Below are 16917 nucleotides of genomic sequence, written 5' to 3' on the forward strand. Positions count from 1 at the left end.
GAAAATTAGCAGAGTGCTATATAATAAATTCATTGCACAGTTTGAAATATTTTTCTTGAAAGGTGACAATACCAAAACCGTCTGAGGGCTGTCACACCCAATCCCCAATCCACCGTTTACTGTCATTGACTTAAAAGCCGAGCCGGTTGCAATACCGCACATCAAACATTGGTGAATCTTCCCCAAAGTGTGTCTTAAAATTAATATTGTGTTAAATTATTTTGTCACAGTGGAAGGTTTGCTGAAGTTACAAGTAAGAGTAGGCTTTCCCTTGCACTAATGTCCCTTTTTGCAAATGTTGGGTCTGTCACAGGAGAACAGGACAATTTACACCAGGGATCAGTACACTAAACAGAACTGCAGAGTTGAACAAAAGTGAATTTATTGGAAAAAGTTTCCACAGACTTCCAGTACATAAAACACACACACAAACTCACGTAACTGACCTAAAGTCCTAGGTGTGGGGACCTCTGTCCGGAAGTTTACCTTTATGCATTCCCAACTTGCGCCGTTGTCCTCTGTAGCATGGGCAGCACTGCCTTGCTCTCCGCTAGCTAGCCGTTTTAAATTCCCTGCCATCACTTCACTCCAAACAGCTCCGGCCAATGCTGCACACACAGACCGCAGCAACATTGGATGCTCCAGACCCCTACACTGAGTGTCGTCGGTTCCCTTCTGCTGTTTCCTTCTGCTGATTCCCTGTCAGCTCTTCCTTTACAGGGGCTCTGCCAGTCCCGTGTCAGCACACAGCCTTCACAAAGAATATCCAGTCCAGAGTGACTCTCTTGAGGCTTGGGAGCAGGTGTATTTATACCCCTGTCTCAATCAGGGACAATATTCTTGGTTTCTGCACACGGCCCCCGACCCAGTTGATGAGATTTCTGGGGTTGAAGGTGGGCCAGGACAATGCTGATACAATCTTCTTCTACAGACAAACAATACAGATACAGCCCCCCCTTTACCCCTACAGCTTTCCACTCAGCAGGTAGTCAATCTCTCTCTTGTTCCTCAACAATGGACCTAATTCCATTACAGTGTCCCGGCCTACAATACAAAGCGCTGTTGTGATAGCTCAGTTTGCAAGAGAGAGTTAACCCCTACAGGTTCCCACTCTTGCACTGAGCTGCACACCACTGTTTTACATCCTTTTAGAGGAACATATGTAGGACTGGTACACTAAACTGTACATACGTAAATCATATAATTGATAGGTATGGGTAATGACAGTCTTAACCTTTATTTACAAGCAGCCAAATCTACCCCTACCATCACAGGGACTTTCACATAAATAGCTAGGCAACTGTTTATTGCTAGTACCATGGTTGTGACAAGTATGTAATCTCTTAGATTGACTTTAGATGCAAACTACTTTTGATATCAGGAGATCTACTAAAGTTAAACAAACATGAGAAATCTGCCTTTTCTTTAGAAATTAGAAGTCAAATCTACCCTTAACTTCCTTTGTATGCCTGTCTGAAACTATTTTAAATGTTTGTTTTCCTGGAAGTAAAATGGTACATGTCATACATTTTGAGTTTTCTTACTTTTAGAAATACTACTGTTGGGTAGTAAAAAGGTAGTAAAAAAAAAGTAAATTAAATGGTGATAGTGACTATTGAGTATTAAATACAAAAAAGGTTTTGTTAAAATAAAAAGATGCTGATGTGTAAAATAGTAGTAGTCACATTCAACAAAATGTTCTTGCAGAAGGTTTAAAGTTAGAGACAAGAAGTGTTGATGCTATATCCTTAGCGTGCCAATAATTATATTTACTTCAAAGCACACACATCAAAGCAGTGGGGGGTTAGATGGCTAAGAACGTTTATTGTGATTAACTTGAACATGAAAAATATATGTCCTGTCCTTGTCCTACATTTCTGCTAGACCTCGGCATCGTTACTATAAAACTAACCTCATGCAGTCTCTTAATTATGAGACTGTAAACTAAGATGCTTTAGTGGTAGAACAGTTTCAGACCAGGAAATATATTCTCTTTACACTTACTGTGGCATGGCTTACAGGGCTTAAAGTAGCCGGCTATTGACTTCTATTGGTAGAAGTCTTTCTGAAAACTGAAGTTCTTGAAAAGTGTGCTAATTGGAAAATTAGTATTGCTTCTAGAAAATAATATGTTGCTGAAAATCAGCGATAAAATGAAAAATGTTTATAACATCTGTTGAGCGAGGTAGTAGAAACATTTTTCCGATCATTGTGTAGTCTTTCAGTCTGACCAAAGTCCACATTGTGTTGGTGAGAAGTGTGACATATTTTAGGTCTGCCATTATTTTAAACCTTTCAAATGAATGTGTAGTACAAAAGATATAGTAGCACAAGTGTGTCTACCCATTATAATAATACATTTTGTTTTTGTTATATGTATTTCACAGATAAGCAGCAAAGATGAGGATTTTTTAGATCTTTCTGTTGATGTGGAACAAAATACATCGATCACTCATTGCTTAAGGTAATTATCCGGGTTTCCACCTGAAGTATTGCATTATTTCTTTGTTACCATTGCGTTGTACAGTGACTTTGTACGCATCAAATCTTTAAATCCGTGTGCATTCATCAGTTTGTGCAATTTTTGTTTGATTGAATGGTGTTCTCTTTCTTTTTTTGTATCCAGGGGTTTTAGCAACACAGAAACACTTTGTAGTGAATACAAATATTACTGTGAGGAATGTCGCAGTAAACAGGAAGCACATAAAAGGTAAAACATTCAATCTCATTGCACCATGCATATTTTCAGCATAGTACACAGATTTTTACTGTCTCATTTTAAGCTTTCACAGCAACTTTCATAACTTGAAATGTTACTACAATCCTCCCCAATGTATTTCTTCGTACATCATCCCACAAGTACTAACCCACTCCAAGGGCCCCATGAGGTAGTGGCTACGCCAAGGGCTCCCTGCATATTTTCTAAGGGAGATGGTGCTCTGCGTGCTGGACGCCATCTAACCGGCAGAGGAACAGAAGGCGGTCGGCTCCAGCGACCCGCTGCTTCCCATTCTGTAAAATAAAAATAAAAAACATTTTTATTCAGCACTGTAAAAACTAAAAATGCTGGACTCAAGTCTCTAGCCCCAAATAAATTACTATCCAATTCTGACACACTGACAGTCAGTCAAGCCTAGGGTTCACCTTTTCAAATGCCGTGTTCTTGCCACTCATTCAGCCTTCGTATCGGTAGGTTTGCATATATGGCGCAATATCACAACATTTATCAGCATTGTCCTGTCATGTTAAACGAAGGCCTTCTTCCTTTTTACTCCTTGACACCAAAGGTGTTAACCACGAGCTAATGTTGCTGTTAAATGCAGTATGTGCCTCTGATCTTTTTATTGGATTCGGTTGTGTAGTCGGCACCATACAAGATTAAAGAATACGAACCCACACCCTGTCGCTCCTACCAGTCATCGTAGCCAAGCACTGTCATCTACTGAACTTATTCCCTCCCCTGCTGTCTCTGTAAGTCCCCCATCAAACCACTCGGATTGTAAGATCTCCGGGACAGGGATTGCCTTTCATATTTGCTGATTTTCTTTGTTGCATTTATTCAATTATAATTCCCTGTGCGGTATTTTCTCGTACAGCTGAAGGCGCTCTATGTAAATAAAAATATACATGCATAATGCATTAGAAATGTTCCTTATAGTATTGATCATAGTACTGATTTGGCACATTTATTTGTATTTGAAGTAATAAAATCTTAGTAGAAAATCGGTTATTACACACTCCTTGCTGGTGCACTAAAATAAAGAATATATATTTAAAATTGTTTGATTTGTGACTCATTTGCTTAAAGTTTTAAATAGATATTAATCATTAAAACTGAACGGCAAAATAAATTGGCTCATTGGATTTTCAGATTTACCACAAAAAAGTTAAGTTAAATACCCCAACAGCTACATGTAAATACGTACATCAACTTATATATTAAGAAATACTTGGTGATCAAACCCTTACTGTATATGGCAATAACACAGGGAAAAAGACTACATAATGGAATAAAGACACTAGTTGTTGAAAAAATAAACAAACGGCTGATATTCTGTAAACGTTTGTCCTTGACGTTTTTTTTAAATTCACCCTTTCATTTTCTTATTTTATTTTCAAATGTTATTAACCTTCAGATTTGATTTACCTGCATCATTCTAGTTGTCTGACTTGTTTACTTTAAGAAATGGAACTTTGAAAAGTAATCTTCAAGTTTAAAAAAAAACTGGAGCTGTGTGTGTTTGAAACGGTCACCCTCACTTTCTGGAAGGAGAGCAGGTCACACTTTATTATTTCCTGCATTTTTGCTTTTTATTCCAGGATGAAAGTAAAAAAGCTGCCCATGATTCTAGCTCTCCACCTAAAGAGGTTCAAGTACATGGATCAGCTGCATCGATACACAAAACTCTCATACAGGGTCGTTTTTCCTTTAGAGCTTCGACTTTTTAACACATCAGGAGATGCTGTCAATCCAGACAGAATGTATGACCTTGTAGCTGTGGTAGTCCATTGTGGAAGGTAATTAATTTCCAGATGTCAAAGCAACACACCCTTTCTTCCTCTTCTTCTTCCTCTTCCTCTTCCTTTTTTTCCTAGTTTTTCATCTAGGAACCCCTCGTTTGACATCAAAAAGGTTATCCAGGAACCAATCAATATGCTTGGTGTCCTAATGGTGCCCGTTGATGTCTCATTATGAACTTAGCATTGATTGGCTTTCTAACATGATACACACACCAATAAAGTTAATTGGACAGTAACGGTAGCTGCAGAAAAGGTAAGGTGAATCTGGGATACCCTTGGTTCAAGATACAGTATGTTAAAAAGGGAGAAAAGGAGGAGCAAGGAAATATCTGTGCTTTTAAGTGTTTCTAATCCTTTTTTCTTAAGTTTTAATTTGATCTTTTTCCAAGTCAATGATTGTGACCTGTAATAGTGTATTTATCAGGATGTCAAAATCTTTTGTAGGACCAGTGCCTACAAATGACATAAATGTTAGACGCATGGTTTTTAGACCCAGGAGATTCTCCAAACTGCACAGCTGGAGTTATGTGAAGGAACACAGTCTGATAACCGGATACTCCCTTGGTTCTAGATACAGATTTCTTTCAAAATTTTTTTTTTTACATTTATTCAAGGGCATTTGCCCTCTTTCAAATAGCAACTGGACCGCCTTCTTCCTGTGAGCCAATCAGAAACTGTGACCTGAAAGTTACTGATTGGTTGAAGGCGGCTTCATATACTTCAGATTTTAAGCTCTTGGCGTTAATTCATGAGCGCTGAATATTTGATGTATCTTGAGATTCCCGATGGTGAGGTGAGAAAGCTAAATATATAAAAATGAGAAGAACAGATTGTGGCTCTAAAAGGTATAACTCATGTAAGACGGCAAAATCAGTAGCAACTTTTTTTGTTCCTGGAACAAAATTTAAAAAAAATTCAAGTTGATACTTTTAATAGGCCAGCATGAGTCACATTGACGTAATTGAACTTCCAACTCCCCATTCTTTTCTCCTAACGTGTTAAATGTCAGAACACTGAACGTTCTAATGTGTGTGGCACACAGATAAAATGTTGAATTCAGAAACGGGCCCACAATGGAATTTAAATGTGTTCATTTCCCATTCTTTGAATTCAAACAATACTCTTAACTTAACATGTTGGGAACTAATTTCATTTGAAAATGTAGTAACTTACAGCAGGAGTTTCCCCTACCAGACTCCCCTCCTCTCTCCCCCTCCACCCCCCTTTTTCAGCTCCCACCCCTGGTTTTTAATTCTTGCATGTCATGTGTACTCTCCAGATGTAACAAAACTGCAATTTTGTTACCTTTTGTAGGGGGGGGGGGGGGGAGAATCGTGAATTGCTGTGTTAATGGAGTTGTTAGCCGACAATGCCAGACTATCTTACCCGTTGCAACACTGTTCCATTTCATCATTCAGCCTGTGAAATCATCAAATAAACTTTTATAATGAATGTGGTTATCTACTAATCTCCACATTAGTTGATCAGTCATGATACATAATTACGTCAGACATGTACAACCTGGAAAACCAATAAGACATGGGCATGCACAGTACAGGAGGGAAGCATTTGTTCAGCAGAGAGAAACGCTAGAAAAAGGTTTTGCTCTGAATCTGGAGTGTCCGAGGCTCAGAGGAAACAGAAGGAATTACATCACTGAAAGAGTAGGGGATCTATGGAACAGCTTTTCAGCAGTGCTTGCTTGTGGAGAATAATACAGTGTAATAGATCGGAATTGAGACTTGACAGTAGGTAGGAAAATAAGCAGATGAGGTGGGTCATCTGCCTTAAATTCCTATTTATACAATAGTTCTGTCCAATTAAACTGGAGAAAGACCAAAATGATTTTAAAGTGTAGCACAAATGTGTAATCTATCTGAATAGACCTCGGTTTTAGGTTTATTTCTGATGCACAGAAACGATGGAAAAAAGATGGATCAGGATGCAAACCTGTAATGTGCATCAAGCAACAGTCTTGTTGCTCTATGTAATGCAAATGGAGCAAAAATAACTTTATTATACTATATTACCACCAACATTTTACGTACATACTACAGTAAAGTGGGAAAGTGTAAGACGACAACAATACATTGCATTACATTACCGTATGCTACATGGCTCTTCAACCAGTTGTCAGTTGGCAGATGACCGTAAAATTGTGTGGAGGGCCAGAAGAGTAATGCAATTTCATTTTAGAGATCTATAACAAGACTTTGCAACCATTTTATTTGAATTAAAAAATTGGATTGTGCAAAAAAAAAAAAAAAATAAAAAAAAACATTTCTAATCCTGTAAAAAATAATTGAATAATCCTGTTTCGGCAGTTCTCTAGGGTGCACTCTGCAGCCCTCCCAGGCCCTACCTGAGGAACGGCGTTCCGTCTGTGACCACAACCTAAGACAGGTGAGGTAGAATCAAAAAGACTGGTAGAGGGGCATATGGACAGCACATAAGCGGACGGGGTAAAAAATGCATGAAAAGGATGGTGAGATGTGGAGTGCATGGAGAACAAAGCATCCAGCAGCAGTAGGAGAGGGGCGTAAGATCGTCAGAGAGATGCAGAACAATGACTGTATATACAAATCTGATGGTGTATAAGAAACTCCAGATTGGTATTAAGTAAAGTCATCTTTTTTTTTTTTTAGTATCGTAGCATTATCATTTTGGGTTTTAAATGTTTTCTGTTTTGTGTGCTTTAAAAAAAAATCTGGATCTTTAAATCGTTTAAGGGATTGATCGGACTGTGAGCAGTGTTGTCACTGCAGTATCTTTCTTCGTTGTGTGTCTGAACCAGTTCATTCTGGTTTGTAATTTTTGGCTGGTTTCACCAAGTAGCCATGTAGCCTGAATAATCCGTACCATATTCCTAGATGTGCAGCAGTATGATCCTTTCATATTGAATATCCTGGTTTTGTGACACTGGGATGTTCACATATATGTTTGCATGGTCTTGTACCATCATCCTTAAGTACATTAGGAAGTTTTCTGTTTACTGACATCTGTTTTTTTTTAACTGGCCACTGATGATATGCGTGTGTGGTTTCATTTTGTTTTTTTTTAGTGTAGCAGGTGTTCTCATGGTGCTTTCAGTGCAGATGTGATTGTTGGGGTAATAGCCATAAATCCCTTTTGTCTGAATGATTTTAGTCTGGGTTGTGAGGTGTCTGTTCTGGTTTTTAGTGTCCGAACATATGCAGTGATACCTTTTAGCTTAGCTGTTTTATGATGGTTTGTTTTTGTATGTGTAGGATGGAAGCGGAAGTTGTGGAAGTAACTACACCTGTCTGTGGGTGTTTTGTGTATGTATGTGTATAGTTTGCCATTCCTCAGTGTTACTGTAGTATCCAGAAAATTAATTAGGTTTGCTGAGTAATCGATTTTTCAGTTGAACTGGTAGTTTGATGTCCTTCACCCTGTCCATATTATAGTGTATTTGTAAGATTTGTGGCTACGAATGTGAGTTCAAGAACTGTCATAAATAGATTGGCATAGTGTGGTGCAATCCTGGTGTCCATTGCAATCCCCATTAGTTGCAAGTAAATTTCCTTGTTCAAGCTTAAAGTAGTTGTGATGGTCGATTTCTCTCCATGCACTCCACATTTTTCATTATCCCTTTCATCCATTTATTGTTCTGTTTGTTGACCATTGCTATGCCTCTGCCTTTCTTTCTGATTCTACCTCATGCGTCTTAGATCGTGATCTTGGATTTTGCATCTGTGTACTGTATAACCAGAAGAAACTTTTTTGTAAATCACCATTGCTTGACGTGAGGAACAGTACAACGAACGAACACTTGTTCTAAAATATCAATTGTTGGTCCCAATAAAAAAAAAAGTATCAATTAATATTGAAGTAGTGCCTTTTTGGGATATCCATATGGCTGCCATCACTCCCACAGGCCAATAGGAAGTCAGTCAGATCATTACAGCTTCTCTGAAATTTATATTTTACAGGCGCATAAAAATAAAGTGTGTACGGAACAGGGGGCTCACTGGAGCTAGAAATAGTGGGGTTAAGCTCCAGGGGGACCCCTGGTTCAGGTTCTGTTAAAATAAATACAATTTTAAAAAGGAATGATGTAGCACGCTGAATCATTATATACTGTCATGTATGTCCAATCTTTTTCTTAATTATTGGCAGCTGGTTAAAAAAAAAGGGGCTTTAAGCTAATTGCTATGAGAATCCCTGTTCTGTGTAGCACAAAAAAATAAACACAATCTAAGCATCTAAGTGTGACATGTTTCAAATTCAACTTCAAGTAAACCATGCAAATGCCATTTTGTTTTCTTTACAGTGGTCCAAACCGAGGACATTATATTGCAATAGTGAAGAGTCATGATTTTTGGCTGCTGTTTGATGATGATATTGTAGAGGTGAGTCGCCTTCATACATGCTACAATTGTTACTGGAAAGCACCAAAATGTGATGACCGATATTAGGTGTGCATCTAAATGTTTGACACGCAGGCCCTCAAACCGTTTCCATGTCTTTAGCATCATCAAGTGTTTAAACTAGACCTCAAAATTCAGGGCATGGACATGCCAACAATCACTCTTCTCTCCTTCCCCAACTCCTCCCCCCAGATTCATCAAGCTCCATTGTGGGTTACCGCACTTGAATCTGCATTAACTCCCATTCATTTGATTCAGTTTTGATCTCCAGTTACCATAGCGATATTAAGTTAGTAAAAAATGTTTTCAAATACGCTGAAAGGTACCAGTCACCTAATGAATAATTAACTTTAGGCTTGGGTTGGACTGCCTTTGGTGCCCCTTTTGACGTTTACTGCATTTCATAAGGACTAGCATAGCACACTAGCAGTCGTTACGACGTTCAGTGAATGTCATGCCTTTTTTGCTCATTTCAAGGTGCGATAACCAAGGGACTTCCTTTTTCATCCCTAGTGATGGATCATATGGTCTTAATGCCAGAGTTGCTTTGGTTCCCTGGTGCTGCTAACATTCAAGCACTGAAAAGATTTGTATGCTTAAAATGAAATAGATTGTGCCCCAGAGAGACTAAGAATAATCCAGCCTATGCAATACACCAAAGCGTCATGCATTTCAATTTGTCCATGTAAATGTGTGTCCTTTCTATTAAAAGCTTTACAAACAAGTTGCTTGCTTTGTATTGTCCAGAAAATAGATGCACAAGCTATTGAAGAATTCTACGGGTTGACATCAGACATCTCAAAGAACTCTGAATCTGGTTACATCCTCTTCTATCAGTCGCGAGACTGAATGAGAACTGTGACGAGGAGATCCTTTCTGCCTCATTTCTTCTCTGCATAAATTGAAAAGGAAGCAAGCACTGATATATAATAAACACAGAAAAGAGGACAGCCGGGAGCTCAGGGGGGCATTAGCGCAGTTTGCACACGCCGAAGCAAAGAACACGGATAAAGAAGTTCCTATCATGATGATTGATTTATTTGCTCAGGTATCATGCTCACCATGCAGTTCCATCAGTGCTAATAAGTGAAAGCAGAAATGGCGGTTTCTATTGATGAGCCTGACTTCCAGTAATTGAGTGATGTCCTTTTTGTTAGCCATGACAACAGCAGTTTGACCTTCAATGGGGTTCAAGGAAACGATAGAAGCCTGTCTGTATTACACTGACCATTCTATATAGAAAATGCAAGGAGTAGTCTTTATACCTAAAAATGTCATTGCATTTAAAAGAAACATAACCAGTTGTTACCAAGAAATATATTTGCGCCCAGCAGCCGCAATTGCCTTTCTTAGAGAACACGAATAACAGTAAAGTTGCATTAGTCACATACTGTAGGCTCAACAGTGTGTTTTTGAATGTCTGAAGAAGCTTGCTGTGTAGTGACATATGTCGAAAGATCTGGAACAATAACTGGTGTATTTTATTCCCCTATTATTTTGGGGTCGCTGGTTTTATTGTCGGACATTATCTTCTATTTATTCGAGCTGTCACAAATAATGGCTTTTCTTGTAGCTCTTGCCCCAGAAATGCAATGATCATTACTTTTAACACACATATAATATTATTCACCAAGTTAATTTAAGGTTGTCATGTATTATAGATCTACAGACTGTAGAAGATTTAATTTATTGATCAGTCTTAATGCCGTTCTGTGTAATTCAGAAGAAGAAGAAAAAGTCATGATATGCAACACAATATAGTTTAAAGGCTTTGGAAATCTTGACCCCAGCCGGAGATGATACCTTATGTAACAAAAGAGAGAAATAGAAATGTTTCCTCCCAATTTTTTTTTTTTTAAATGTTCTATGTTCATGATGGCTCCAGTGAATGATATTCTGTATGGTTCGAAGGTGTTAAATCAATCCATATAGTTCTTAGTGCATATGGTGATGGTGCATGTTGGGAATATTATTGGAAAATGTGTCGCCTAGACAGTTTTTCAATATCGCCAATATTTCTCCAATGGACAGTTTCTTATAACATTTGTTATAACAAATATGAAAAGAATAAATTATAAAGAATTTCCAAACCCATAGTGGGTAACATTTTTTTAAACGAAAGTGTATTTTTTTTTTTATATATATATATAGGGTGTGATATAGTTGGGCTTTGAGATTTCAACCATGGCAGCACCAAGTAATATGTATAATGTAAAGTTTTATGTATTCTTTTGTGATTGACACCTGTTTATTCATGCATCAGTATGTTGTCTGACAGAGTCTGAATGTAATGTCTGGAAAATGGGTGAATGTGTATTTAAAACATTGGCAACCAGGATTGGATATCATTCCCTTTTTCAAATTCTGGCAAGACCATAAATCCGTAGCTTTCCAAGAATATTTTATGAATATTGTTTAGACCTATTTGAAAAAGCCCATATTTACAAAGTTTTTGTGCCATTAGACACCATCTAACATCCCTCTTAGACACCATAAATCTCAAGTCAGTGGACTGTAAGGTTTATTCCAGTACTGGAAGGTGTCTTACGGCAGAAGACTGCTTCATAAATATGGGTTAGACTGTCTTGTCTTCTGCTGCTAATCACAGTAAACCTGCTTTATTACCAGTAAACACTTATATTGGCTCAGGAAACAACTCCATGTTTTTCCAGTCCAATTACCAACTTTACTACACAGAGCCTTTAGCCCAATCTGTGCTGGACGGGTCTGCACCAGAATACTCTGTTCTGCATTGCTTGCTTCCAGTTTCAAAGGGGCTGAGACAATCTATTATCTGTCAATTAAAATAAAGTTAATTGTTATGACTTTTCATACACTTTAAAAATATTTGTACAGCCTTGGCTGTCCTGGTATCTTGCTTTAAATATATATATATATATATTCTTGATTTTGTGTTTTAATTTGCATACCAGTTCAATTCAAGTGAGATATCTGTAGCTGAAATATACACACTTTAAAAAAAAAATTGTTTTACGCTTGCACCTAATTGGTTGTGTAACCTTTATAAATTCATGGGACCGTAGGGTTGTTTAAACCTTTTGAAGAACACTGCATGATTAGAAAGGAGATCTTACTTCCATAAAACAGAGGCACTGCAGTGTGATAGTGTTTCATATTCGTTTCAGTAACTGACAACTTTGTTTTACACGATCATTTTTAATTTAGTTTTATTTATATGATTAAACGCCAAGGTTTGTTACTAAACATGTTTTATATAGCAACATGAAGTACAGAATTATTTTTGTTAAGTGTGGTAAATGAATGTTCATAGGATTTTTAATTTCTACTTCACGCCTGCAGCCCATTTCATAAATGTTTTTTTTTTTTTTTTTTTGTGTGTGTATATTATACTATTATGAGGTGGTGGTTCAGAATGATACGTTAATTTTTACTTCTAGTGCAGCTGAAAAAGAAATTAAATTCTTGAAAATGTTAATGTCAGAAATTAGCAATTTATTAAAATAAAACTATATTAACCAAGCAAAATGACCAACATATGAAGCATTCTAGAAATATTTTTGGGGTTAGTCCAGACAAAGGAGTTTTTTTCAGTTGTAAATGGTGGAACAGATTGCTGTGTAACTATATAATTGTTGATTTGGACATCAGTCCATTATTTTGTATATTGGAGGCAAGAATTTTATTATATAATGTATGTTATTTGTTAACATACTAGATGTATTAAACAACATATAAATTATAAGACGTTGCACTTTTGATACAGATTTATAGATGTTTGGCGGGTGTATTAAAGGGCTTGCTTGAAATAACCTGTTGTGTTGTTATGATTTCCTGTTCTAAAGAAATAAATGAGTGTAAGCAACACAGAAATGGTTTTCAGTGCATTTTTAATGTCCTGCCGAGGACGCATGTGCCCTTTTAAAATTAAAATAAATAATGAGACCAGACAGTAAGATATGGAAATGGTGGTAAAGGCCACAGCTTTATTAATTTAATATTCATCTATAATAATCAAACATAAACCAGCCTCAACCATAAGGTAACCAGCGATTTTATAGGAATATCGTACCAAATATTTCTGTACCTCTCAGTCAAGAGCTTAAACTTACCACACCCAAACCTTTCACATACAGTAACCGCAACAGAAACCAACTTTAGCCTTCCGGCCATAAGATAAGTAACTATATATGAATATCATACCAAAGAGCTTTAACTTGATATACAATAAAATAAAGCAGTGACAACCAACATATTTAAACCTATATTTTTTTAAAAATATTTTTCATATTTATAACATATTTTTAACACCATTAAACATTTTAACAAGCTTAAATGCAACTTGATAATAAAATCTTAATATCAACAAAATCTGCCAAAATTAAACAGGGGGGGCGATGAAGGTACATTTAAATAACTCCCCAACTGCTTCTGCAACCGGTATATAGGCTACTAACTGCCACTAACAAGCTTCTCAACCGCCTGCCTTCCCCGCGTTTCCACAACTGACCATTCTAGTTGCCGAACTGCCCAAACAACAACAAACAAACAAACAAAAAAATGGTGTCCCAAGCTTGCGACCACCTAGAAGTTTCCCTGTTTTAAATCAAGGTGCAGCATCCGTGGTGACAATCTCTCCCCTGGCCAAAAACCATGGGTCGGCAAAATACGTTCATGATTTTTAAATATGTTAATAGTATTTGATTTAACTTAACCACCCAAAAAGAAATTGTAAAGCCATATTTCCGAGAGTACTGCGCTAGAGCATAAAGACCCATATTTTTGCATACTACAGGCATACCCCGGTTTAAGGACACTCACTTTAAATTCACTCGCGAGTAAGGACATATTTTCAAAAGCTCCAAACCCCTGTGTCCGTACGCGCACTTCGCGAGTATGGACACTTGTTCTGCCCTACAGCCCGCCGTAGTAGTGACGCGCTGATTCCCCTCACCCAATAGGCAAACGGCAGCTCGCGCATGCGCCTGTCAGCACGTCCTGAACAGCAATACCGGCTCCGTACCTATACCGAAGCATCGATAAGTGGGGAAAAAGCTTCACAATTTTAAGCCTCACACACAAAGGTTATTGTGGGTAAATGACCAAGGAGGCGCGAGCTTCCCCCCCCCCCTCTCCTATAAACCCTCTACATAAAAACATACAAATAACGAGAGGACACATTTATGGAGGTAAAAGGCTGCGGCTTATTTATTAACACAAATGGGGATAGCGTACCACCTGTCCGCGCCAGAATGCTCAGAGCTGGGCAACGCAAAGGGGGCACCCGGAAGTACGTCCCGGTGACCTGCCCCCTCGCTTCAAACCCCCTGACTACCAGCCCCGAGCCACTTCTGGGGGGACAAGCACCAAACCCCCCCCAACTTCCGCCACCAACGGGCCTGTTTAACCCCCTTAAATCAGACCCGTACCGCCATACCCCTTATGACCTCTTCCAAACCTTCCTTTAAATCATTATTAAACATGTCCACCCCCACATCCGACAACTGTACCCCATCTTCCCTAAACCATCCACCCAATTTAAAACTAAACTGCGGGTGACGAATGACCCAACCCCCACATTGAACCAAGAAATTCCCCACCTTCCTGTTTAACCTCTTCCTCGTCTTGTTAACTCTCCCCGGGATACGCGCACCTTTCCAAACCAACCTGCATATTATCTCGGACCAAACTAATTGCACCCTTGGCCAAAACGTTAACATGCGCGCCAAATCTTGCTTAATTTGTTGGAATAAATCAATCGACCGCAATTTTGCCACATCATTACCCCCAACATGAATAATGATAATGTCCGGTGCCCTCCTACCCCTGGCCCTAGAAATTAGCAGCGGAAAAAGCCGTCCCCACCGCATCCCTCTCATCCCCCCCCCACCACGTTACCTCCACCTGATCCATACTCAAACCTAAATTCTTTCCGTAGGGGCGCGAATTCGCCCTCTTCCCCGCCCAGTGTACCATTGAGTCTCCCACGATCCAAATTACCACGGAATCTGAGGAGGCAAAGAAATGGTGGGCAAAAAGAAAAACAACGGCAGAGTGTCTACTCTAGCGCAACATTCTCCGGCCTGATGTATGTCCGGTAACTGTCTGACTTCCAGCGCCCAATCCTCCGTATCTTTGCTACCGCGAGCCCTACGCGTGCTGCTTCCGTCGCTGCCCCAATGCGAAAAGAATGTGTTCCATACTGCCCCCCTTCTAACCCTTGCTGCTTGAGACACATCCGAAAGACCCGCAAATATTGGAACCTTGACAATGCCCCACCGTTCTTGTGCACTAACAGTGGACCCCCTTGTTCTGGCCTAATGGCCAAATAATCTTCCAACGCTTTTACTGGGCACAACACACTTCCAGGTAAGCCCTTCAACAAGATCCACGCTCCCTTTCCTTTCTGATCCGTTTTAGACCTCCGTACCAGCAACCTCACCAAACCTTCTCCTAAACTTACGTCAGCCCGCTGCAAGCCACCCCCTCCCTTCTTGGAAACACAAACCAATTCACCTGCTCGCAGAGCTGCAAAAAATGCTAGGATGAATGTGGCCTTAAAAAGTACTGCCTTAAAACTGGAAGAGCATACCACGTCTGTGGCCCGCAACAAACCCTCCAAAATTGCCGGCGTCACTGGTCTTCTGCCATCCCTGCTAGTTATCCCTTTTAACCAAACCTGCTAGCACCTTCCTTACCACAAAACACTTGGACACATCAACCCTACCATTCAGCCTAAGGAAGAACGATATACCTGCCATCTTTCTCCCTATGGATCCACCAGCTAAACCCTTGTCCCTCAAACTCATCATGTGACCCAACAAAATGTCTACCTCCGAGATCTTTCCTCCCGCCATCCTTTCCACCTCCCGAAATTCTCGCCAAGCAGCCACATAAGCACCCCACGTACCCGGGGCGAGTGAAGCCTTGATTAAATCAATCACACCTCCATCACCAGATCCCACAAGACTGCTGGGCACCGTTCGCCCTGGGTTTCCGCCCCCGGTGCCAACCTCCGAAACAGCTCCATCTGCAAACGTGATAATGCATCAGCAATGTTGTTCTCCACCCCAAGAACGTGCCTAGCCTTGAAACCTATATTAAGCTGTAAACACCGTAACACAAAATGCCTCAACAGAACCAACACTGTTGGGGACCGTGAACCAAAATTATTCACAGCCTCCACCACACCCAAGTTGTCGGACCAAAACGTCACCTCCCTGTTAGCAAACTTGTCCCCCCAAAGATGTACAGCCACTAGTAAAGGGAAAGGTTCCAAAAATGTCAGATTCCTGATAAGCTGAGTCCCTCGCCAATCCCCTGGCCATTCCTCGCACACCAAGCTCCATTAAAATATGCACCAAACCCTACTGACCCAGCCGCATCCGTAAATAGCTGCAGCTCAGCGTTCTGCGCTGGACGCCCCCTCCACAACGTCCTCCCATTGTAACTCTGTAAGAATTTTAGCCACACCGCCAAATCCTTCCGGATTTCCGTTGTGACCTGAATGAAGTGGTTGGGACGCCATACCCCCGCTGTAGCTGCTGACAAGCGCCTGGAAAACACCCTTCCCACAGGCATAATGCGAGCTGCAAACACCAAATGGCCCATCAAAACCTGAAACTGTCTTAATGAGGCCTTCCTAAGAAGCATGAACTCCTTTATCATACTCTCCAAAACAACTAACTTCTCAGGAGGTAACCTATACTCCCTGTTCATTGAATCAATTACTATGCCCAGAAAACAGAGTGGTTGTGGGTGCCACTGTTTTTTCATTCGCCAAAGGAACCCCAAATTCGCGCGCCATGGCTGAAAATTGAAAAAGCCACCTTGCGCACAAATCAGACCCCTGTGGACCAACGAAAAGGAAATCATCCAAATAATGTATGATCCCTGCTGCCTGCACCCTTTTGCGGACCACCCACTCCAAAAATGTGCTGAATGTTTCAAAATAAAAACAAGACAATGCACAACCCATAGGTAAACAAAGGTCAACAAAATAACGCCCTTCCAACATACAGCCCAA

At 39.7% G+C, this 16917-nt stretch overlaps 1 protein-coding gene across 2 annotated transcripts in view; it reads left to right on the forward strand.

Moving 5' to 3' along the window:
- USP12 (ubiquitin specific peptidase 12) overlaps positions 1–12703 on the forward strand; it is a 50073-nt gene extending 37370 nt beyond the window's left edge. The window contains exons 5-9 of one of the 2 annotated variants that reach the window (XM_075592218.1): positions 2388–2464; positions 2627–2710; positions 4321–4518; positions 8816–8894; positions 9660–12703. In XM_075592218.1, coding sequence (XP_075448333.1) covers positions 2388–2464; positions 2627–2710; positions 4321–4518; positions 8816–8894; positions 9660–9761 — 540 coding nt within the window. In that variant the 3' untranslated portion in view covers positions 9762–12703. Of the gene's footprint in view, positions 1–2387; positions 2465–2626; positions 2711–4320; positions 4519–6845; positions 6925–8815; positions 8895–9659 lie in introns of those variants that run through there. The other variant, XM_075592219.1, reaches the window with a different exon arrangement.
- The last annotated feature ends 4214 nt before the right edge of the window (positions 12704–16917 follow it).

Source organism: Ascaphus truei, chromosome 3 (genome assembly GCF_040206685.1).
Source record: "Ascaphus truei isolate aAscTru1 chromosome 3, aAscTru1.hap1, whole genome shotgun sequence".
In the NCBI taxonomy this organism is placed as follows: domain Eukaryota; kingdom Metazoa; phylum Chordata; class Amphibia; order Anura; family Ascaphidae; genus Ascaphus; species Ascaphus truei.